This window comes from Plecotus auritus, assembly GCF_963455305.1.
Source record: "Plecotus auritus genome assembly, chromosome: 7".
NCBI classification, from domain to species: Eukaryota; Metazoa; Chordata; class Mammalia; order Chiroptera; family Vespertilionidae; genus Plecotus; species Plecotus auritus.
In genome coordinates, this window is record NC_137774.1 from 20,306,881 (window position 1) to 20,328,536 (window position 21,656).

The 21,656-nt window shown below is 53.3% G+C and overlaps 2 protein-coding genes across 14 annotated transcripts in view; one reads left to right on the forward strand and one right to left on the reverse strand.

Moving 5' to 3' along the window:
• The first annotated feature begins 394 nt into the window (after window positions 1–394).
• Window positions 395–11,239, forward strand: CYB561 (cytochrome b561). Of its 3 annotated transcripts, none has more exons than XM_080677205.1 (6): window positions 395–961; window positions 7,200–7,411; window positions 8,017–8,115; window positions 8,292–8,395; window positions 8,859–9,016; window positions 9,214–11,239. In XM_080677205.1, exons 2-6 carry the CDS (start codon window positions 7,213–7,215, stop codon window positions 9,404–9,406), a joined length of 753 nt encoding a protein of 250 aa, XP_080533331.1. In that variant the 5' UTR covers window positions 395–961; window positions 7,200–7,212; the 3' UTR covers window positions 9,407–11,239. The 3 variants fall into 3 exon arrangements, with proteins under 3 accessions (XP_080533331.1, XP_080533330.1, XP_080533332.1); XM_080677204.1 differs by having other exon boundaries at window positions 408–1,006; XM_080677206.1 differs by lacking the exon at window positions 395–961 and adding an exon at window positions 5,358–5,490.
• A 2,672-nt stretch (window positions 11,240–13,911) lies between these two features.
• The window catches only part of TANC2 (tetratricopeptide repeat, ankyrin repeat and coiled-coil containing 2), a gene marked incomplete at its 3' end in the record, with an annotated part of 285,235 nt that continues 277,490 nt past the window's right edge, over window positions 13,912–21,656 (reverse strand). For all 11 annotated transcript variants that reach the window (XM_080677202.1, XM_080677201.1, XM_080677198.1 and 8 more), the window contains one exon: window positions 13,912–21,477. In XM_080677202.1, the coding sequence (XP_080533328.1) occupies window positions 19,518–21,477 (1,960 nt within the window). The remainder of the gene's footprint in view (window positions 21,478–21,656) is intronic.

Below are 21,656 nucleotides of genomic sequence, written 5' to 3' on the forward strand. Positions count from 1 at the left end.
TCTACCCACAGCATTTCCTGGAAAAAGAACCTGGCCGGGACTGCAGTAGGGGCTGGCCTCTAACCTTGGCCTTGCCGCCCCCGCTCCCCTCTCTTTCCCCCCCTCCCCCCACCCCCCAGGTCGTCATGAGAGGCTGGGAAGGACTGATTTGTATCCTTAGGGGGTTGGGTAGTCATGTCTGTCTCAGGCAAAGCCCCCTGGCTTGGGGAAAGGGGAAAAACGTTACTGGGGGGTGGGGGTGGGGTGGTGTGTGTGTGTGTGTGTGTGTGTGTGTGTCTCCGCGCGAGGCGGGGATGGGGGGGGGGGTCCTGCTTTCCAGAATAACATCTCCTTCGTGGCTGCAACGTGGGCCAAGGCCCGGGCTATGTCTGACACCTAGTGGCCACCTGAGACTAGGGCGGGGCGAGGGCAAAGCAGAAGGTGAAGGGAGGAAAGGGAGGAAATCTGGAAGCGCGGAGACCAGGCCCAGGCCGGCTGCGCTCCTTCCCCTGCACCTGGGCCGGGCCCGTCCCACGCCGCCCATCCCTCCAGCTTGGCCCGCAGCTTCCGAGGAGCCTGGGCCGAGAAGGCCCCCCCATATCCACCGGGTCGCAGGTCACCATGAGCCCCCGAACGTGGGAGACCCCGGATTAGAAGGTTACCTGCGCTGGGTCTGAAAGGCCGGGTGGCGGGGGCCGCCTGCGCGCCCCCCAGCACCCTGCGCCCCTGCCACGCGTGACTCCAGGTTGGGGCTCGGATGAGACAGGACCCTGTCCTGAGATCCGGAGACCATTGGGGGCACTTCCGGACCCCGCGACCTCTCCCCCCTCCTGCGACCCCCCTCGCTTGACCTTCGTCGCGTCGCCCGACGCCGCCAACCCGCCGCCGCCCGGTCGCCATGGCGACGCCGCGGAACCGAGGGCGGCGCGACTCGCGGAACCGGCGAAGCGGCCCGGGCGCGGCGCTGGGAGCAGGCTGACAGGTGGGCGGCGCGGCGGGGACCAGCTCGGGCCCGGCACCCGGCCAGGTAGGCGGCCCGGGTGTGGGGGAGCGGTGCCCGGCGAGGGTCGGGGAGGGGCTCAGGTGCGTGCGTGTGGGGAGGGCATGGGGGGCGGGGGAGCGGCGGGCCAGGTGCGCCCCGACCGCGCCCAGCAGGCCAGGCTTCCGGGGCGCAGCGAGTCTTTGTGGGCCTCCCCTGCCGTCACACCTGTCTCTCGCCTCCCCTGCTTCCTGGGCTCGGGGCTACGGAGCGAGGCCCGAGGGTAAAGAGCGTGTCCTGCTCCTTCCCGGGCGGCCAGCCTTCGGCCCCGGCTTCCTCCGTGCGAGTCTGCGGAAGTTGGAATGGAAGGCCTATGGCCGAGATTGGGCCATGTTCCCTGGCCCGGGTGGAGGAGGGAGAAGACAGAAGTGGATCAACCACCGTTTGCCACGACTGGTCTTCTGAAACCTGAACCGGAGACTGCCAAATGGCGTGCCTCCCGCCGGCCGCCTCGCTTCTGTCCTTTCCCCTGTCGCAGGGCTGGCGTGTCCAGATCCCTTCCTCTAAACATCCTCAGCTTTTGGTGTGAAAGTAGGAGCTAATCATTTGGGAAATCCTGACTCCTTGGGTTGGCTTGGGTGGGCCCTGAATTGTGGGCACCGGAGGTGCAGAGCTGTGGAGGCCTTGGGCACCTGGGGGCTGGCAGGGCACCACCCTCTCTGCGGGCCCTTTCCCCCAGGACACCCCCAGAGAGCCACATGGACCCTGCAGTCCTGGCAGGTCGTCAGAGGCTGGCACCCCTGCCACACCCCTCCCCCCAGTGGTTGCCCCTCTCCTCTCATTCATTCTACCTTGGTGGTCTTGGGGAATTTTCTAAAGACATTAAATGAAGCTCGATTCTGTTCCTGTATTTTCAGAGCAAAAAAAAAAAAAAAGCTTTGCCACCTTCTTGTAGGTACCTTGGTTTCTCCTGTGAAACTGGATTGAGGCAGAAAATACAGGCAACGTGTAAATGTCACGATGAGCCCCATACAGAGAAGGGCTGCGACCACCTCACCCCCGTGTGGGAGGAGCCTTCTGAACCCAGAGTGCAACCACCTCCTTGTCCCACGGCTTCCCTTGGCAGGCAGAGCTTGGGGTGGTTCGGCAGCAGTAGAGGGCGTTGGTGGAAGAATCACCCCAGATGGGGGGGGGGGGGCTCTGCTCAGTGGATGGCTGATGATGGACAGCGGGGAGTGTGGATTTATTAGAGAGGGTCTTGCTGTCTGCGCCACTTGGCTCTCTGTAGCCCCAAACCACGGGTGTCAACGGTTTTTGAAATGTGGCTCTTCCTACAAAGACCAGATTTAGCTTTTGTTCGATTGCTGTTGCCTGAATGCCTACTGCGTGGCAGGCAGTGTGCGAGGATGGGGTACAGACCGATGCCACCTAATCTTTGCTTCAGGCCAGTAAAGTGGATCTCGGTGTCCTCCTCCTTTTGGACGAGGAAGCAGCTCAGAGGGGAGACGTGGGCTGCCTGGGAGCACACAGTCATGACCTGGGGCTGGCTTTGAAGCCACGGGTCTGCGCAGGGCTGCACTGCGACTCGCAGGGGCCTAGGGCTTTTGCCTTTGTGGACCCCTTCCTCCATAAAAGTGATAGTAAATAAATAGGATATTTTATGACTGTGTTGGTTTAAAGACAAATATAATCCAGATTGGATTAAAAATTAAAACATTTTCTTCAACCCTAAAATTTTATTTTTCCTCCAGATTTTAACAGAAATCAAGACTTTTTTTGGGGGGGAGGGGTCCCTACAAGTAATGGAGTCCTGTACCTAACGGAGAATTGGACTCAGTGTCTGACTTCCAGCTCTGCTTTCTTCCTGGGGGCTCCTGGGAGGTGGGCTGGTAAGAAAGTGCCCTACCTCGCAGCTCAGCCCTCATTTTGCCTCTCCTTCATCATATTCTAGGACAGTGGTCGCCAACCTTTCGGACCACCAGTGGCCCGCGGACCACCGGTTGGCGACCACTGTTCTAGGACACTCTAGGGCTAGCATGTCAAACTCACGCCCGGCAGGCCACATGCCTCATTTAAATTGAACTTTATCCCCCGCCCCCCACCCACCCACCAAAAAAAGATCCAGCCCCACCCCCAGCACAGTCTCTTCTAACTCAGTTAAAGCCCTGCTGTTGATAAGAAGGGCAGTGGCCAGGCATAGGACGTGCGCAGTGTCTGGTCCCCGCAACGAGATTAGGCCTGGTGACCTTTTAATGAGACAGTGGGCATGGGGAGGGAGAGTGATGCTCAGCACGTTCGAGCCCTGCGGGTGGCTCCTGTCCCTGTTGATTTCATTAAGTGGAGTCTGACGCAGGTGGACATGGAGGGAGGCATGGCTGTTGAGGAGCTGCCAGAGATCTGGCACCACATCCTGTGCTCTGACAGGAAAGGCAGTGGCCATGTGAGGGGCCACCTGGGCCCCCTCTGGCTCCAAGACTGGTCTGGGCAAAGGAAACCTTTGGGATGGACAGTGTCTGCTTCCAGGCCCTTGAAGCTGCTGCCCACATTTCGCTCTGGGAACAAGGGAGGCCCAAGAACTGCCAGAGTTCTGGGGGGCCAACCCAGCTAGGAAGGAAGGACAAAGAGTGTCTTTGCTCTCCCCATTGGGAAATGAAGGAGCGTGACCCCAAGGCATTTGCTTACTAGGGAGAGCATCTCAAATGATTTCATGGTTTCAAATGCAAACATGCTTGTGGGTAGGTCAGATTCCATCCAGCCTTGAGATGTCTCCTCTGAACCCCCCGCATTGGAAGCAGCCCCTCTTTGCACAAAGATCGGTTGTCAATTTTGTTGAACCAAATAAGCAATGGGGAAATGCCGTTGCCAAAGGCATCCCCCAGTTAATCGTCTATAAAACACAGAACCACTCACTACTTTGTCTTTTCCGTAAATCCGGATTTTCATGCTTAGATCTTATTTCACGCTTAGGTCACCTGTAGGCGGCAAGGCACAGGCCTGCCAGAGGTGAGTTTTCCCGTCCCCCCTCATACCTGGGCTGAGAATCACCCTTACGTTGGAAGGGGACGAGGGAAACAGATTGGGCCTCCGTAATTCCAAAGGGCATTCTTCGTCTCTGGCTGGATGCCTAGCCACCAGGGGTCCATGTGGACCCAGAGGGCTGCCTTTGGAGCATTCCACACGAAGATCTTGACACTAGCCTTCCCGCCATCCCTCCTCTCCTAACCTTCTGTTCCCACCCTGCTGCGTTTTTCAGCGCACAGGGGGCACCAGTGGTCACGTGATGTGGGTTAAACTGCCTTAGGAGCGTGGTTCCCCCAGGGCAGGGGTGGGCAAACTTTTTCACTCGAGGGCCACAATGGGTTCTTAAACTGGACCGGAGGGCCGGAACAAAAGCATGGATGGAGTGTTTGCGTGAACTAATATAAATTCAAAGTAAAGGAGCGGAGGGGAGAGCACGAGAACCAGATAGAACAGCCGGATCCGAGGGCCGTAGTTTGCCCACGGCTGTCCCAGGGTGAGGAGGACACGCGGAGAGACTGCCTTGGAGCCCTGCTTCCAAGCACCTTCCTTGGCAAGCACCCATTCAGATCCGGATTGGCTTCAGCATTTGGAAAGCGTGACAGCTGTACCCTAGTGACTGGGCATCGGAATGGGCAAAGTCACAACACCCACAGACAACCAATCCCAGGCGAGCCAGAGGCGGCTCCGTGTGAGCGTTCTCAGTAGGGAGGGGCTCTTCCGCGTGGACCGTGGGAAGTGCTCTTGGAGCCCGAGTTTAACTTGGGGCTTGAATTCTTACGGCCCTTTCACTTTAAAGTCTGTATCTGCTCCGCAAGCTATCGGCGCGCCCCTTGGAGGTAGGGCCTCTCCTGAGTCGTTCCAGCCTCCAGCAGTGCGCCCGGCATATAGGAGGTGCTCGACAAACAGTTGAGTTGAGCAGCTACTTGCTGCTGATAATTTGGGGCACGTCTTTTATCCTCTTTGAGCCCCAATTTCATCCATCAAAGGGGGATAATACTATTGTCAGGGTGTTATTGCAAAGGTTCTGTGGGAGAACGTGGGAGATGCCGAGGACAGAGTGGGGTTCCCTAGTGATGACGTCGCCTGTCCGCGCCCAAGCACACATCTCCCCTCCACTCGGCCTGTCTCCTGAGGAAACTGGTTGGTGGGAAAAGCGCTGGCTCTGGCCGGCCTCACCGCCCAGTGGCTCTGAGGCCGCCTGAGCTCCCCCTCTGCTCCGGCTCCTCATCCCCCTTGGATTAGAGGGGAGTGGCAGGCCCAGGGGGCAGAGCAGGTTCCTGCTGTCCTTCCTAACTCAGAGCTAATCAGATTCTGACCGCCCGGGCTCTCTGGGGTGAATCTAATAAAGGACAGGACAGCATTTCTCCTCAGCACATTTTCCTTGTTGGAGCCGGGCAAGGCATTAGACCCCCAGGACCCAGAAGAGTGAGGCGCACCCCCTGCCTTCAAGGAGCTCACAGGGTTGTTAGCAGAGAGGCCGCAGGAGCACAGAAAGCAGGACACCAACAAGGGTGAGCAAGCGCCAGGCCAGCCTTGGGGACAGGGAGGAGGGGGATGAAGTGATGAGCACACGCCCATTTCAGGTTGGGGTGGGGAAGAGGGGCAGCTGCAGGGAGCAGGGATCCCGGCGCACAGGAGTGTGAAGTGGGGAATAACACAGGTTGTGTCATTAGCCCAGGAACAGTGACCGTCTTCCCTGAGTGGACTGGGCTGCAGGTGGAACCTGAGTGAGGATCGTGTTACGGAGTTGGTATTTCACTGGCGGGGATGAGTCAGACAGACTGAAGAGGGTAGAGAGATGGGGCAGAAGCTCGGTGCCCTGGCTTGGGGTGGTGACAATGAAGACAATGAAGATGGCCAGGAGGGACGTGATGGGGAGAGGCCTGGGGAGGACCCCGGGGTTGGGTGGGCTGTCTGCGCTGGGACTAGGGCGACGAGGCCGCTCTGGTTCCCTGGGAGGTGGGGAGAGGAGTGTGGCTTCGGATGGGCTGAGTGTCAGGATGTCCAGGTAGAGACGTGAGCGGACGGTGAGAGATGGGGTTTGATTTGGGGGAGAGGACAGAACTGGCTCTAGCTGTAGGAGTCACCAGTGTGGAGGTGACAGGTAAGGACAGAGGCGAGCGATCCAGACGGAGGTTCCCGTGTGCGGGGTTTCTGACTCAGGTGTTCCCACCACCGTGCAGTGTTTCTGGGAGATGACTTGACACAATGTACTAAGACCTAAAAAAGAACCCGGCCCGCCCCGTCCCCCTCCCCTCCCCCCGGACTCCACTTCCCCAGTGAGGAGTTCATTAGGCAGGTGTGCAAAGGAGAACACTGAGAGCTAGTGTTTAACAGGTGAACAGCTGTGCCCAGTTCATCATCAAGTTAAAAAAGCAGGTTAGCTCTGGCCGGGTGGAGTGTCGTGTCCTGTATACCAACAGGTGGTGGGTCGATTGCCGGTCAGGGCACCTACCTAGGTTTCGGGTTCAATCTCCTTTTTGGCCATGTGTGGGAGGCAGCCTATCGATGTCTCTCTCTCTCTCTCTCTCTTCCCCCACTCCTTTCCTCTCTCTCTCCCTCTCTCTCTCTCTCTCTTCCCCCCCTCCTTTCCCCTCTCTCTCAAAACAATAAAAGCTTGTCCTTAGGTGAGGATTAAAGAAAGAAAAGCAGGTTAGAAACTGGTGTGATCCTGTTTCCATGAAAGTATGTGTATGCATTTCTAGAAGAAAAGGATATAAGGGTATAAATCAGCCTTGGGCAAACTACGGCCCGAGGGCCAGATCCGGCTGTTCTATCCGGTTCTCTTGCTCTCCCCTCCGCTCCTTTACTTTGAATTTATATTAGTTCACACAAACACTCCATCCATGCTTTTGTTCCGGCCCTCTGGTCCAGTTTAAGAACCCATTGTGGCCCTTGAATCAAAAAGTTTGCCCACCCCTGGTATAAATGAAAATGCTGAGGTTTTGTAGGTTTTCTCTTTGCTTATTTGTATTTTACTGAAGGCAGTGTGTGTTACTATCTCCTTCCTGTTAGGACAGCCGGCACTCCCACTGAGCTGCTCTAAGAAAATGGGGGCTGGGTGTGGAGGGGGCTGGGAGAGGCTGGTGAGCACGCATTAGCACAGAGTGTGGGGTGTGGGGCGGCCGAGAGGGGGCCAGCAGGGGGGCGCCTTGGGGGGCCTGGGCCGTGTCCTTTGGAGGTTGTGGCGGTCCCCTGAGCTCTGCTGTCTTTCCCACAGCTGCTGCCTCAGCATGGAGAGCCGTGCCAGCCCCCGCCCTGGAGGGCTGCCCTACTATGTGGCTTTCTCCCAGCTGCTGGGCCTCACCGTGGTGGCAGTGACCGGCGCCTGGCTGGGTCTGTACCGGGGAGGCATTGCCTGGGAGAGCGCCCTGCAGTTTAACGTGCACCCGCTCTGCATGGTCATAGGCCTGGTCTTCCTGCAGGGAGACGGTGAGTCCTGCGAGCTCCCTGGAGCCACTCCCAGAGAGGTGCTCTGTGACCCCATCACCCCTGAGGTCTCTCTCTGTTAGATCTAAGATTCTAGAAAAGACAGTCAGAGAAGGGGACACCGGGAGTCCAAACAGGAGCCCTGACATTGGTGGTGGCTCCTCCTTTCCCCCTTTCCAACGTGTCCCAGCTCTTCCATCTCTGGCTTCAATAAGGAGCCCCCACGGGTGTGTGCGCTTCACAGGGAGGAGCAGGGGGAAAAGTGAGTGTGCGTGGGGCGGGGGAGGAATGCTGGACCCCACCCTGCTTGCTGAGTGTGGATCAGGCTTCAATATCGGACTAGTTGAGGACCCTCACAGCCATAAGGGGAGCTCAGAAGTTGGGGGCATGATGAACCTAACACTCAGCCTGGAATACACAGGATGCCTGACATGAAGGTGTGGGACCATGTGGGTGGAGCCCGTTTTCTCCTCCATTTCCTGCGGCTGGGGAACCTGGACAAGCCCTTGACTCAGATCAACTCTCAGCCCCTCGGGGTGTCTCCTGGCTGCTCTGGCAGGAAGGCCCGGTGCTGGTGTGGGTGCTGACTCCCGTTCTCACTCCCGTAGCCCTGCTGGTTTACCGTGTCTTCAGGAACGAGGCCAAACGCACAACCAAAATCCTGCACGGGCTGCTGCACGGCTGTGCCTTCATCATCGCCCTGGTGGGTGAGTTCCTGGGCACAGCCCTGCCTCCCTGCCTCCCAGGCATCCCGGGCGGGGTGGGGACATTGGGTGCTGGGACAGAAGCCCAGAAGTCCCAGCTAGTCAGGTTTCTCCTGGGTCACCTGGCCCTCTCCCTTCCCCCATTGGCCCATCCTCACGTGACCCCTGTCTCCGTCCAGGCCTGGTGGCAGTGTTTGACTACCACAGGAAAAAGGGCTATGCTGACCTGTACAGCTTGCACAGCTGGTGTGGCATCCTTGCCTTTGTTCTCTACGTTGTGCAGGTGAGTCCTTTCCGCCCCACAGCTGTGGGGGAGCAGGGAGCAGGGCGAGCCAGGGGTGGGGCAGGCAGAGGAGTGGGGAGGAAGGAGCTAAAATAGTGCGTGTGCCCCATTGTCCAGGGTGTGTGCCCTCAGGTGAAAGTCCTTTAGTACAGCTGGATGCTGCTTCAGATTCTGAGGTGGGTATAAGCCAGGATTTTAGGGGTGAGGGGCCTCAGATCCCGGTGCCCTTCCAGCTGACACGTAGTTTGGCCAAGGCCCAGCCCTCCGAGGGTGCAGGAATGACGAAGGAGACCAGGCCTGAGGCCAGGACCTTACCCCGAGTGCTCAGTGCTCCCCCCATGCCCCCCCACCACTCTGACAGTGGAGGGAACCAGTGGGTGGGTGAGGGGTTCCCATCTGGCTTGGTGTCCTCGGGTTGGTGAGCCGATGGCCAGCGTGGTCCCCTCCTCGCCGTCCCTTCCAGTGGCTGGTGGGCTTCAGCTTCTTCCTGTTCCCTGGAGCTTCGTTTTCTCTGCGGAGCCGCTATCGCCCACTGCACATCTTCTTTGGCGCCTCCATCTTCCTCCTGTCTGTGGGCACAGCCCTGCTGGGCCTGAAGGAGGCGCTGCTGTTTAAACTCGGGTGAGTGGCCTGCCCCCCTGGACCTCTGCCTTCTGAGCCGGCTCTCTCTGGGGAGTGAGCCACCCAGTGGCTTTCTCTCCGGGTGGGGGAGGGAGGGGCTGGCTTGGACCGAGGCATCTTTCTGGCTCAGGCGTGAATGGCATGTGGCCTAATGGTGACCCCCGGGGTGGCTTCTCCCTTCCACTCTGACCCTGCAGGGCCAAATACAGCACGTTTGAGCCCGAGGGTGTCCTGGCCAACGTGCTGGGGCTGCTGCTGGCTGGCTTCGCCCTGGTCGTGCTCTACATCTTGACACGAGCCGAATGGAAGCGGCCCCCCCAGGCCGAAGAACAAGCCCTCTCCATGGACTTCAAGACACTGACGGAGGGCGACAGCCCCAGCTCCCAATGACAGGCTGCTCAGGCCCTGCAGGGGTGGCAGGGCCCGAGTGTGGGGCAGGCTGCGTGGCCTGGCCGCAGGGCCTCCTCTGGTCCTGGTTATCACAGGTGTCTTTCCCACAGCCTCGGGGGCTGCCTTCAGGATTCCTGGCTCCCGGGATGCTGGGCAGAGCAGGTGGGGACCGGAGTGGGTGGGGACCATGGGGGCAGCCTGTCTCTTTGAGCAATGGTTTCCGGGTTGTAGGGCTTGGCCACCTCTGCTTCCCCCTCCTCACTGATGCTTTAGTGCCCTGTTAGTCATGCGCAGACCCTGCCCCTAGTGTCCCCATCACCCCCTCAAATGGAGAAGCTTTGAGTAGGCGTTTGGGTGGTTGCAGAAGCTCAGACCCCTGAAGGAGTCGGAGAGTGGCTCTCCCAGGAGAGGCAGTGGGTGAGGGCAGAGCCCTAGGGCTGTGGGGGAAACTGGGCCTCAGCAACAGTCCCTACAGGCCCGGCAAAGCCAAGACTTGCTTTGTGTAACTGAATTCAAGCCAGGAGTCTCGTTAGCCTGGGGGACACGTGGTCCGAATGAGCCTGGTGTTTGGCAGTGGAGCAAGTGATACTATCTGTAAACTATGTGGGTGTTCAGAGTGCGGCTCCCCTGGAGCGGGGCGGGACTGGCCCCTGGGAAGCTCTGGAGACGGGCTCTCGCCCAGCTGTGCTCTTGAGCCTTCCCTTCTTTAGCTCTTTGGCCGCAGGATGGCTTTGCTGGGAGAGGGGATGGGGCACAGACAGACCTTCCCCGCCAGCTGAAGAGGAGGGAGAGACCCTCTGCGTAGGCTGCTGTGGGTGGTGGCTTACCTTGCAGCTCAGCCTGCGACTCCCATTGTCCATGCTCACCAGCCAGGCAGGCATTGCTCTGACCAGAGGCTGAGGGCACAACCTTTTTATAAATGAAAAGCTGCTCCTCCCGCCCCCTTTCCCTTTCAATGGGGAGGTGGGGCTGCCTGCTTCGGTTCGGGAGGACAGCCTCATCTGCCCTGACCTTCCAGGGCCCATCTCTGCAGGAAGTGGGGACTGAGTCGGAATCACAGTAATCCCCCAACCCCACACATGTGCTGTGCTGTTAGCTGAGTCACTGTTTGGCTTCAGTTTAGAAATAACGTGATTAGAGCATCGATCTTGTGCTTCTTGGACTTGGCGAGTGCTCTCTCCTTGTTTTGTTCATTTTCTGGGCTTTGAGGAGCATGACACAGTTCCAGACAGACAGTTTACTTAAATGAAGACGCTAATAACATTTCCAAATCGAGCATGTGTGTTTTTTTAACCGTTGCCTTTTTCACAGCTACATGCTGCCTTAGAGAAAGGGGGTAGTCTTCTCTACTGCTCAGATGCCTCCGGTGGGCGGGCGAGGCCACTTCTCAGCAGGTGGCTGTGGTCCAGCGCCCTCCCCTGAATAGGCTCCACCCAGCCCCACTCGCCTCCCCTGCAGCTTGCCTGGACCAGGGTGTTGGCCCGTTTAGATTGTGCACTCAGTGGGGGCCCAGGCTTCATCAATTCTTTCATCACTGAGCACACACTTGTGTAGTCAATGTTTACATGTGAGAAAACTCCACCTTAGACAAACTACCAAAGGAAACTGTGTATCTCCCCTGCCCAAATGCCGCATAGAGAAACGGAGCCTTGGATTTGCAAGAAAAGTCTGTAAACCAGTCTGTTTGCCAAAGTGTATGTTGGGTGACTACGGAGCCAAAAGCCCCTGAAAGCTGACCCGCGGTAGTTTATTGTGTTTTGCCTGTGGCCAGTCTTTTGTGAAATATAATGTAGTGTTGATGCAACAGGAGATTCAATAAATGTCTACAGCAGATGTCTCGCCCATTATCGTCATTTATTGTGGCAATAAGGAGCCAGTGCTTTTGGCAGTCAGGTACATGAAGGCAGTTCTGCCGGGTGGAGAGAAATAGGATGTCCCCAGGCGGGCACACAGGTCAGTGATGAATGGTATCAGCACAGGTTCAGAAACAGCCCAGATCTGCCCAGGCACGGGCCTGGTGGGAGGCTCTTCCATGTGATGAGGGAAACCCCTTCCTCACCCCTCGAGTGGCCTGCACGATGGAGCTGCAAGGGGCTGATAAAGGCCTCAGCAAGACGTTTCCTCCAGTATTCTATTAACCTTTTTCTTTTAAAAAATATACCTCTTTATGCCTTAAGAAAAGCCAAGCTTTGAGAATTGAGGTCCTGGGAACGTTGGGTGGGATTTCACTGGATGGAATACACAGTGTGCTCCTGAAAAGCACTGTCACTTAAAACGACTGCACAACTTAGCTCACTCCACGGGGACTCTGCAGCAAAGCCTCTGATGTGGTCACAGTCCTTTGTTGACACAAATTCTTCCTAACATTTCCTTCCTTTGCAGTGTGATGCCTGAGCCAGAGCTGCAGAGGTCTCTGCTTTATGCAGCTGAAGAGTCTTTCTCCCAAATCAAGGTTCTCTGTGACCTTCATTTGCTCAAAAGCATGCAAAGCACGTTGCTGGATACACGCCACAGCTGAGCTCAGTCAGGGTCAGGGCTGTGGGCTCTCAGGGCGAGGGCAGAGGCACCTTGACCTGTGAGTGTGCCCTCTCTCTCTGGCCTTTGTGTGAGCCTCTGAGACGTCTCTGTGTCTGTGAACATTCAAAGGATCCAGACAGGGTGACGCCCCTCCCTCCAGCGTCACTCCTTCACCTCCGCACAGGGCCTGGAAGCCCCTACGTGCCAAAGTGACCCCTCTTGACCGCGGCAGAGTTGTTTCTCCAAAGGAGCACAAAGTAGCATTTTCCAAGCGTCCTTCTTGACCTGCTGCCCGTATTCCCGCGGTTGTTCAGGTTGCTTGCTTCTTGGGTCACCTCTCTGAGCACGTGGGCAGCATGGCACAGGGAAACCGTGCAGGCAGGTCTGAGTCAGTCCCACCTTTGCCTGTGTCAATTTAAGTTCTCAGGATCTGCTTTTGCATTTGTGTTTTGGAGAGAATGATGCCCTCTGTCAGAGGTTATGTGAAGAACAATTAGAGAACATGTCTAGTCCCTATCCACAGTGTCTCGAGAACAGCCCATCACCATGGGCTCTGAACAAGGCCTCTCTGTGGGACCTCCCCTTTCACCACGGGGCCTCCCAGACACAATACACTTGTTATGAGTGCCCCATCCTTGTTCCTGGGAACAGAAAGACTCAGTCCCCAAATTTCTCAACTCCTTCAGCTCCCATTTTTAAAGCTGAGAGGATGACGCTGCATGCCACCCCCATCTCTGCCTGTGGAAGGGGGTCTGGCTACCATGTGGGCGCATGTGCAGCGGTGCATTGCGCTACAGGAGCTGCTAAAGGGCGCCTGTGGGGAATGAAAATAAGGGGAAGATGGTCTGATTCGGGACTTCTGGGATTCGACAAAGACCTTGCTGTTGCTGCTGCTGTTTCTTTAGTCAGGTTCAGGGTAAGTTCCTTTTTAAGAATTAGCTTTTTAGAAGTCACTATCTTCACCTTTCTTCCAATGTCCCAGGCATCCTTTAAAAGCTCTTTTTCCCTCTTGTCAACCACTTACTCATTTTTATTTTTTAATGAGCTAACTGGCTGCCCAGGAATGGCTTTCAGATGAGCAGGTGGTTCTTTCGGGTCCTCTGCTCTCCCAACAGTCCTGGCGTCCAGGCCGGGATGGCTGTGCACCCCTGGTTTCCTGCTCCCCAGCTTTGGTTGTGTGGGGGAAATGGAAGTTGCTACCCAGCAGGCATGTTTGTTCAGCACAATCCGATGTCTAGAGGAAGTGGTCTCCTTCCTTGCTTGTCCCTGAAGTAAACAGAGGTAGGAGCTAGGCAGGAAAGGTGGCCGGACTCAGTGCTGGCCACTTTGTAAGCAAGATAATGAGTCTCCACAGCTAATTTCAGGAAATCTGCAGCATCTCCATTTACAGTGCATCTGTCTAGCTCTTTGCATGGCGAGGACTGGAATTTCTGGCCAGATTTCTGAAGAAAATATAAAGCCACTGAAAGCAGTGGGCTCCCAGTGCTGACCGAGCCAGCCCTGGGGCAGCTAGGGCTGCCCCCTACCCTCGGGCACAGCTTCTAACCTAACAGCTCTAACTGGGTTTTGGGATGGTAGCTGGATTGGGTGCAGCCTCACCTCAGCTATTCAAATGAACTGAGGTCAGTGCTTGCTTGGTGTGGCTGCAGAAAAATCTTCCACTGAAGAAAAAGCCTCCCTTTCTCATCAAATGCGGTGAGCCTCGGCGGACAGACCCTCAGACGGCCTTTTCTGGTCCACGGTTCTCCAGGGCCTATCAGTGTCCAACTCCAAGGAGGTGCTCAAGCACTTCAACCAGTGAGCACAGCCTGAAGGGGTGATTCGGAAGGTCTCGCAAGAGACCAACCGAATCATCTCGCATTTGGCCTTTGCCTTAACCCGCCAGAGTCGTCCTCAGGAGCTTCCTCGGCACCGCAGGCCTCAGTGAGGGTGAGCTTGAGCCAGCTCCCTGGAGAGTCACGGAAGGAGAAAGCACCACAACGCCATGGTTTTCCAAGTGTTACCCATTTATAAATAAGTACATTTGCTTTCATACATACAGTTCATTGTACAGATGGCGATCTGTATACATGGGCAGGAAAATGCATTCACTTAACTTTTCACATCTATCTCACACAGCTCACATGTACAGACAATAAAACTGCTCAAGCAAATACAGCAAAGGAAGTGCCTTCCTTATACACAGGGGGCTAGACGCCTCTGGTGGTGTGGGACTCCCCACGGCACGAGTTCACAACTGTGTGGTGTTCAATATATCAGGATAGAGAACAAACATGCATTGGGTAATATATACTGTACAGAGGAAGTCCTTTACATCTGAGTTAGAAAACCTAAAGGAAAACTAAGTGCATTAAAGCTTTTTCCAGCAAGTGTCTTGAAAGGACAGCAAAAGGAGGAAGAATCAAAATCATATTAGTACAAATCACTCTTTAATTGTAGACTGTACATGTCTGTACTAATTGAAATCATCTTGGATTTGGAGGAGACAGAACAGAGACGGAGATGCTGTGCTGTATGGAAGGGAGGCCACGCCTGAGAACGGCACCTGTCCTGAGCCTGACAAGGAACCGGCCCCACTCAGCAGGAATCAGCCAAAGGAAAACAAAACAAGAGAAACAAAGCCAGAATAGGAAGTGTAACTTACAGATTTCCAAAATAACCTGTGAATGAAGTGGAGATCTAGAGCCAGCATTTCTAACTTTTTCCCAGTTAAGTTGGTACACAATAAGGCAGGTACATTCAAGTACTGAATTTTCCAGAATTAACTCTGTCTGGTCCCGGGGAAAGAAGGGATTGAGTTGAGTCCCCCTAACCAAGTGTTTTGGTTAGTGATTAGGCAAAAGAAAAATCCAGCCAGCAAGTGCTAGAAAAACAATGCAGCTAGGCTCCTTCCTTTCCACAGAGTAGGTCTGTCTGAAAAAACAAAAGTGATGCTGGCCTGCATCTATACGCATCCAGCTAAAACCTGACAGGCCAGCTTAGTGGAGATATCACAGAGTCAGCAGGAAGAATGAGATGAGGTGGGTGAGGAAACATGAAAGTAACACTTGATTTTTGGTGTCCAATTATGCGTTCATTTGGTACTGACTTTCAAAGCTCGGACTGTGGCCATCACGTGGCCACAAGCATCTCAGGGTGGCTCAGCTGCTGTGAGGCATTGGACACCGAAATGCAGGTTACCGACACTTCAGCCCTTGAGTGGTCTGTTATAAAAGGAGTTGATGAAGACCTGGTGGTGATTCAAGTAGCGCTGCACATGGCTCCAACAGCCCCATTGTGCTTGTGTCCAGGCCCCCAGCCAGCCACCTGTTCTTGGGAGCAGCCAGAGCTGAGTTCAAGGCATTGCATGGTGAAGGTTTCCATGACACGTCTTTGTAGGTAGCTCTTACCCCTAAGCCCTTTGTTCATTGTTGTTAGTCATGGTAGATGGTCAGTCTGGAATTCCTAAAGGAAAAGGAGAAAAAGCCACACCTCCCAATGCACATGCAACAGGGCAGCTCCGGCCTCCGTGCGGGAGCAGCAGCAGGCAGCCTTTGCAGGTTAGCTTGGGAAGTGGGCAGCCCAGGGACAGAGAGGCAGGGTGGGTGAGACTGGGGCAGGGATAGGCACATCCTGACCCCCCAGGAGAGCCTGTTCCATTTTGTGGCAAAAATTCAGTGACCAATGGTTTTATCCAAGGCATTTCTGCAGTAGAAAAATAACTATCTTTGAATCAAACCATCCAACTGTGACACCTCTGGAGTTAATAAAAGTTGGAGGCCAAGAGGGACTGAGATGGGTGCTCATGGGGAAGAAGGGGTCTTCTACATACCCATCCATCCACCAGAGCAAGGGAGTGCTGGCCAACCTTCTCCCAGCCTCTGCCTGGCTGAAGGTCCAAAGCAGGGAGTGTTCAAAGAGCTCATCTTCACAACTGGCCCAGATGTGTGAAGACCCCTTTCCAGACCTTTGCTCGCCTCCCTGAACCCTCAGAGCCTATGGGCCAGCCTGCTGCCCTAGAGGCAGCCCCTGGAGGAGATGCTGCCTTTCTTTGCTACTGGACAAGCCTGGTGCGGAGCCACAGTGACACCTAGTGATAAAGTATGGTGAAGCAAGGTGACATCCACAGAACCCAATGTCTAGGACTAAAATCGAAGGAAAATATTTAAGGATATTAAATTAGATACTGATCAATTTTTCTATTGGGTACATTTCTGGAATACAAAAATACCAATATTTAGAGAGGGTTTCATAAACTACTATACAATATAAGGACTAAGAATACCTTTCTCTAAGCTGTTCTGTTTACAATAATTTAGGAAGAGTTTAGTAATCCAGGCTTAACTAAATCAGCCAACTTGTATCTCTGGACAACGACCTGGGGTACTGTACATGATTCTAGTTAGTGGAATTTTCCTGAGCCTTCGAGTTTAAGTTAAACACATTTAAAAAGAGGGCACATGGGAGAACAAAACGGGCTTGTGCTCTATTAACTCGGGACTTTAATAGTGCACGCCTGCGACCTGGGCAAGCTACAGCAGCAGATACAAAATGGTCTCCATTTTGTCCATGCCAAATTCTCATGTTACACAGGTTTTCCCTTTACTTTGTAAATAAACATTAATTTTTAATTGTTAATTGTGTGCCTTACTGATCCAGTAAATAAAGTAACCATGTCTCAGGAGTCCCTAAGAACATTGCTGGAAAAGCACTTTAAAATCACTGCAAATACTCTTTTTGATGCTTATATACAAGTTATTTCTTGTGCTATAAATGTTGTGATCCACTGCTTGATTTCTTTCCTTTTTTTTCCTTGAAAAACACACTAAAAGACAAGAGCGTTTTTGCTATTTTCTAATGAAGACAGTACTCACACTTAAATATCCAGTATTAGAGTCACAAATTCAAACAGTAAAGTGCACCCATTTATAGACATGACGTGATGGAAACCCATTAGTGCAAGAATTCTGGGCAAACGGAACGTACAACCTATAAGCTGAAGTTTGTCACCACTGTCTCCATTTCAGGGTGATGTGAATAGGATGAGAGGAACTTACTGGTTTCATATGAAAAATCCACCCCCCCACCCGCCCCACCTGAAGCCAGACATTGATTCAGCAAATGCTACTGGGAGAGGGGCAACTCTCAGGTACAGTACTAAGATCATCCCATGGCAGTGAAGTAGCAAAACAGGGCACAGGCAGTCTGCTTACAAGGAAGAACTCCGTCTCCTCCCCTATAAGGTCCAGTGGGCATTTTGTAGGCAAAAACAACTGGCGCCCAGTAGTGATATTCACTCCCTCTTCTAATGGCTAAAAACGAAATGTATTTTATGGACATTTTAGGTGTTCTGTCCAATGAGACATAGACCCTAAAATCTCCTATTTATCCTGGAAAACCGAAAGAGAGACCGTGGGGAGAAGTAGCGTATTTATAAAACCACAGAACCTGTTCACCCACCTAGACAGGGGAGAACAGATGTATGTGTCCTGTTCCAAATAAGCAGGGGCACTTTTCTAAGACACTGAGAAGTTTTTCAAAATGTAGCAGCGGCTCCTCAGTGAGAGGTGGTTAAAAAGGGACAAGATGCAAAAAGCCCAACGGGGTTAAGACCTGGACAAAGAGGGAGTGAGAGGCTGCTGGGCTCCCAGCTGTAGGCTGTGCTAATGCTGTACATTTTCATCTTCTTGATGAGAGAGAGAGAGAGAGAGAGAGAGAGAGAGAGAGAGAGGGAGGGAGAGAGACATGCTGATGCCCACTCTGCTCTCATTGAGCAGATAGTCCTTTGGCATCAGAGACAGAGTCTGGGTCTTGAGTTAGCCCAGCTGTTGCCTCTAGCACAGGGTCAAATCCCGGCCTATTTCAGGCTTGGAGGCAGAGGGGTCCATCTATTTGGCAGAATCTAAATTAGTAAAGAAGTGTTTCTGGTCTCAATTCCATGCTTCAAGCATGTTGGAGTAATGCTTTCAGAGGACACTTACTATTACAAACAGGTCTGATCCCATCTGGATTTTTATTCAGGAAGTTGCCCTACCTGTAGCCCTTTACAAACAAGAGCAGAGTGATTCCTCGTAACAGAGAACTAGTTCTCTTTTGTTGAGTTTGAGTTTAGAAGGTTAAACTTTAAGAACTGATAAGCACTCAGTGCCGGGCCTATGCTAAGGCTTTGGCTTTCAGTGTTCTTGCCACTCATCTCATGCTGGCCTCAGTCCCTCAGGGGACAGCTTAGCCAGAGACCACGAGACACAGATGTGTGGAGGGTGCCTGGATCAGAAGACCTGGTATCTTATGTGCCCCACTCAGGCTGAAAGGGGGCCCTCTTCACCCTGAAAGGAGACACTTTGTGGTGCCTGGTTTTCAAAATATCACTCCCCGAACACTCCTCCCTAAAAAAAGAAATAATAATGCAACTATTGATCTCAAAATGGAATGAGACAACATCTGGTACAAACTGCAATGGCCCTGGGTGCAAATTCTGGGAATAAGTCTTTTAGTCCCATGAGAATTCAATGTGTTTCTCAAAGATCCAATTTCTTCACTAAATACCATCTGGGTTAAAATAAAAAAGAGGGCCAGTAGAACAGTTTCTAGCTCCAGGCGAAGATCCACCTAACAGGATTATTGCACCAGCCAATCTTCAGTTTACTTTTTGTGGAATCTGATGCTCTGTGACACTTCAGGATCTAAAGGGGGATTTCTCCAAAGATTTTCTACAGCCTTTCAATGAGAATCCAGAACAGTCTTTCCTTCTCTCTCTCTCTCTCTTCCTATATATTTATTTATTCCCTCCCTCACCCATGGAAAATCAGTAGTTTTTAATGGTAATTGTTGGCTAAACATCTAAAGAATAATTTCAGTGAATTATTAAAAATTATCCATGATTCTTATCCAATTTTCTTGGCTGACCAAAATATTTAAAAAGCTGGTTGTTCTAAAAATGTTAAAATGCTTCTTGGAAAATAAATGTAGTGGTATTTCAAATAATTACATTGGTGTGTTTTTTCTTCCAATTTAACAGACATTTCTTCTCTTTCTCTTTGATCCTTTCACCCCCACAGGAAGACCAGCAACAACCTAAAGGAACATTCAAGACTTGAAGACTGCAGGGAGCTGGCAGTAGGGGAGACCAGGGCACCAAATGCATTGGGGCTGGCTATCTGGAAAACACTGGGTCAGAATGCAAAGGCAAAGGGAGCATCACACTCTTTCTAAAGTTCCTAGAAGGAAACGAACAAGAACATCTTATTTTTGTAAAAAAAGAGGAAGACATTTACACAACAAGAACATCAGTGAAAGCGATTGTCTCCTGGAAAAAGCTGACCAGTGTGTCTGATCTCCCTGGGTTAAAGCACACGGCACAACAATCTCCTCGTTGGCATCTGAAGAGAGGGAGAGAGCATGTGGCTGGGCACAGCAAGAGAAACTGAAGTCCTGGCTCACTGGAGGCCAGCTTCCCAGTCGGCTGCATGCAAAGGATTTCAGCATGTGGGCTGCCACCTCTGAACACCACACAGAAACTACATGAGAAATTAAGCTAGAGAACTACCTCAAATGTGGAAACCAAGCCTAAAAATGTGCAGTGAAAACATATGGGTCTCACTCCAACAAATGTCTTTTAAACATTAGACTCCACAAATGGTCTCTTTGGTTTGATAGGGGATGTCTGCCCTTGTCGAGAGTCCCTGGACAACTGCCTGTACAGGTTGTCCTGGTATGCCTGAGCCACAGGGAGGGTCCGAGCCACCTTCACATCGGGGTATGAGGAAGCCTGGCTGACTCTCTCTAAGAGGTCTCCGCGGGACCCGTTCGCTAGCATCCCATGGGGGCTGTAATAATCGTCCTCCAGCAAATGGCCATTCTGTGCATTGTTGGTTTTGTTATAAAAGGCAATGTTGCTGATGGATGATGGTGGGCTGAAGGACTCAGGCTGAGGCAAGTTGCCTGGAGACGTGGGGCTGAGAACAGTATCCACCGATGACACTGCCCAGGTCCGATTCTGCTGGTGAAGGTGGGGGTACTGTTGAGTCCGGGCTGTTTTATCTATGATCCCCATGAATGGTGTGGTCCTGGATCGGGTGGGCTCACTGGGGTAACCTCCCTGAGTGGGAGACACTGGCGACAGCTCGTCACATGACCTATCATATGCAGGTTTTAGTGGGATCTCCATCTGTTGAATCGAGGAGGATGGCCGGAAGGTAGGAGTTAGGTTGGAGGCAGATGAGATACTATTGCTAGATGGAGAGAAGCGAAGGCCTACACTTTGGGAGTGCAGCAATGGCCTGGGAGTTGGTGGGTGGGGTTTGATTTCGTTGGGGTTGACACCAATAGGTCTTCTGATTAGATGTGACACATCAGGGGAACCTAGTTGGCTAGAGGAACGCTCCAGATCTAGTTTTGAGTGACAAACCGGGTAATAAGATGCGGACTGACTACGTCCAATCTGTGGTGTCTGGCTGTATCTCATGCCACCTCGATATGCTGATGAAGGTCGCTGTGGAAGGTCTTCTTTGGTCAACCCTCCATGCTGACAGATGGCGCCTGCACTCAGACTGGCCTGGACATGCTGCACAGGTCTCCCATCCCCAACAATGCCCCCAATTGACCCTTGATAAACCAGCCGGCTCTGACTTACTCCTATGTCCCCTTGTGAAGACTGGTACTTGCTAGCCACTGAGTGGGCTACTTGACCATATGCCCCTGTGGAGATGACAGTGCTTGAATGGACAGCAGAGCTGGGCTGGCTGCTTCTCACAATCTGGGCCTTGGCAGGCTGCAGCCTGAGCCCTTGCTGGGGAACCGCCACAGGAAGCTGAGGCATCTGGTAAGGCCTCTGGGCCATTTTGGATAATGGAGATTTTGGCCTGCCAGGAAGCTGACTAACATTTGTTTCTTGCTGATAGCGCACAGGCGAGCCAGACTGGGCTCTATAGACACTCATGCTTTCAGCTGGAGGGCTGGCCCGATACTGAGGGCCTCTACGGAGAGGGGAAGGGGGAGGGCTTGGGTATTCTTTGCCCTGCCCTCCCACAGGAGGGGGGCTAAAGCGGTAAGATCCACCCTGATGAGCCGGGGAAGTATGTGGTGGACTAGGCCTGTAATGAGAGTTCTGATGAGTTGGAGAAAGGGCAGGTGAGGTGGACTGATAGCTCTGTCTAGTGGGAGAACCTACAGAACTACTGGACCGGAAGTCAAAAACCTGATGAGAGCCAAGTGGTGAGCTGGAGATGTAGGCAGAGTCCCTATGGGCTGGAGAGGAGGGTGGGCTCTGGATGATCGGGAGCCCCTGACTGGGCCGTGCCTCTGTCTGGAGGCCAATGGAAACATTTTCAACATCCTGCTCCAGGTACTCCTCCTCGAATATGTCTTGCACAGAGTATATGTCTTCATGCTGTGGTTCAGGTTCTGCTTCTTCTGGTAGCTGCTGCTGAGGCGGCTGTGGTGGCGGCTGCTGCTGCTGTTGCTGCTGCATCTGCCTACACTCCTCCTCCACTCTCATCAGAAGTCTCTGGATCTCACGGTTGTTTGGACACAGCTTGATGGCCTCGTTCAGGTCCTCTAAGGCTGCTGCAAACTGTCTGCTTGACAAAATGTAAACACAGGAACTGGAGTTATTCTGAATCAACAGGAATCACCCAGAGCTGAGAACATGGTCACTATTTCAGAGAACTGTGGGAGCATCTGTCAGAGTTGGGGGTTTTTGGTTTTATTTGATTTGTAAGGAAGGAAACAGGTGGCTGTCATTCTAGGAGTCCAG

What these genes read in the sequence shown, in the direction of transcription:
- CYB561 (XM_080677205.1), top strand. Translation starts at nt 7,213, where the DNA reads ATGGAGAGCCGTGCCAGCCCCCGCCCTGGAGGGCTGCCCTACTATGTG. An exon ending in CTTCATCATCGCCCTGGTGG is followed by an intron (nt 8,116 to 8,291) that starts GTGAGTTCCTGG and finishes GTCTCCGTCCAG; the next exon opens with GCCTGGTGGCAGTGTTTGAC. An exon ending in GCGCTGCTGTTTAAACTCGG is followed by an intron (nt 9,017 to 9,213) that starts GTGAGTGGCCTG and finishes CTGACCCTGCAG; the next exon opens with GGCCAAATACAGCACGTTTG.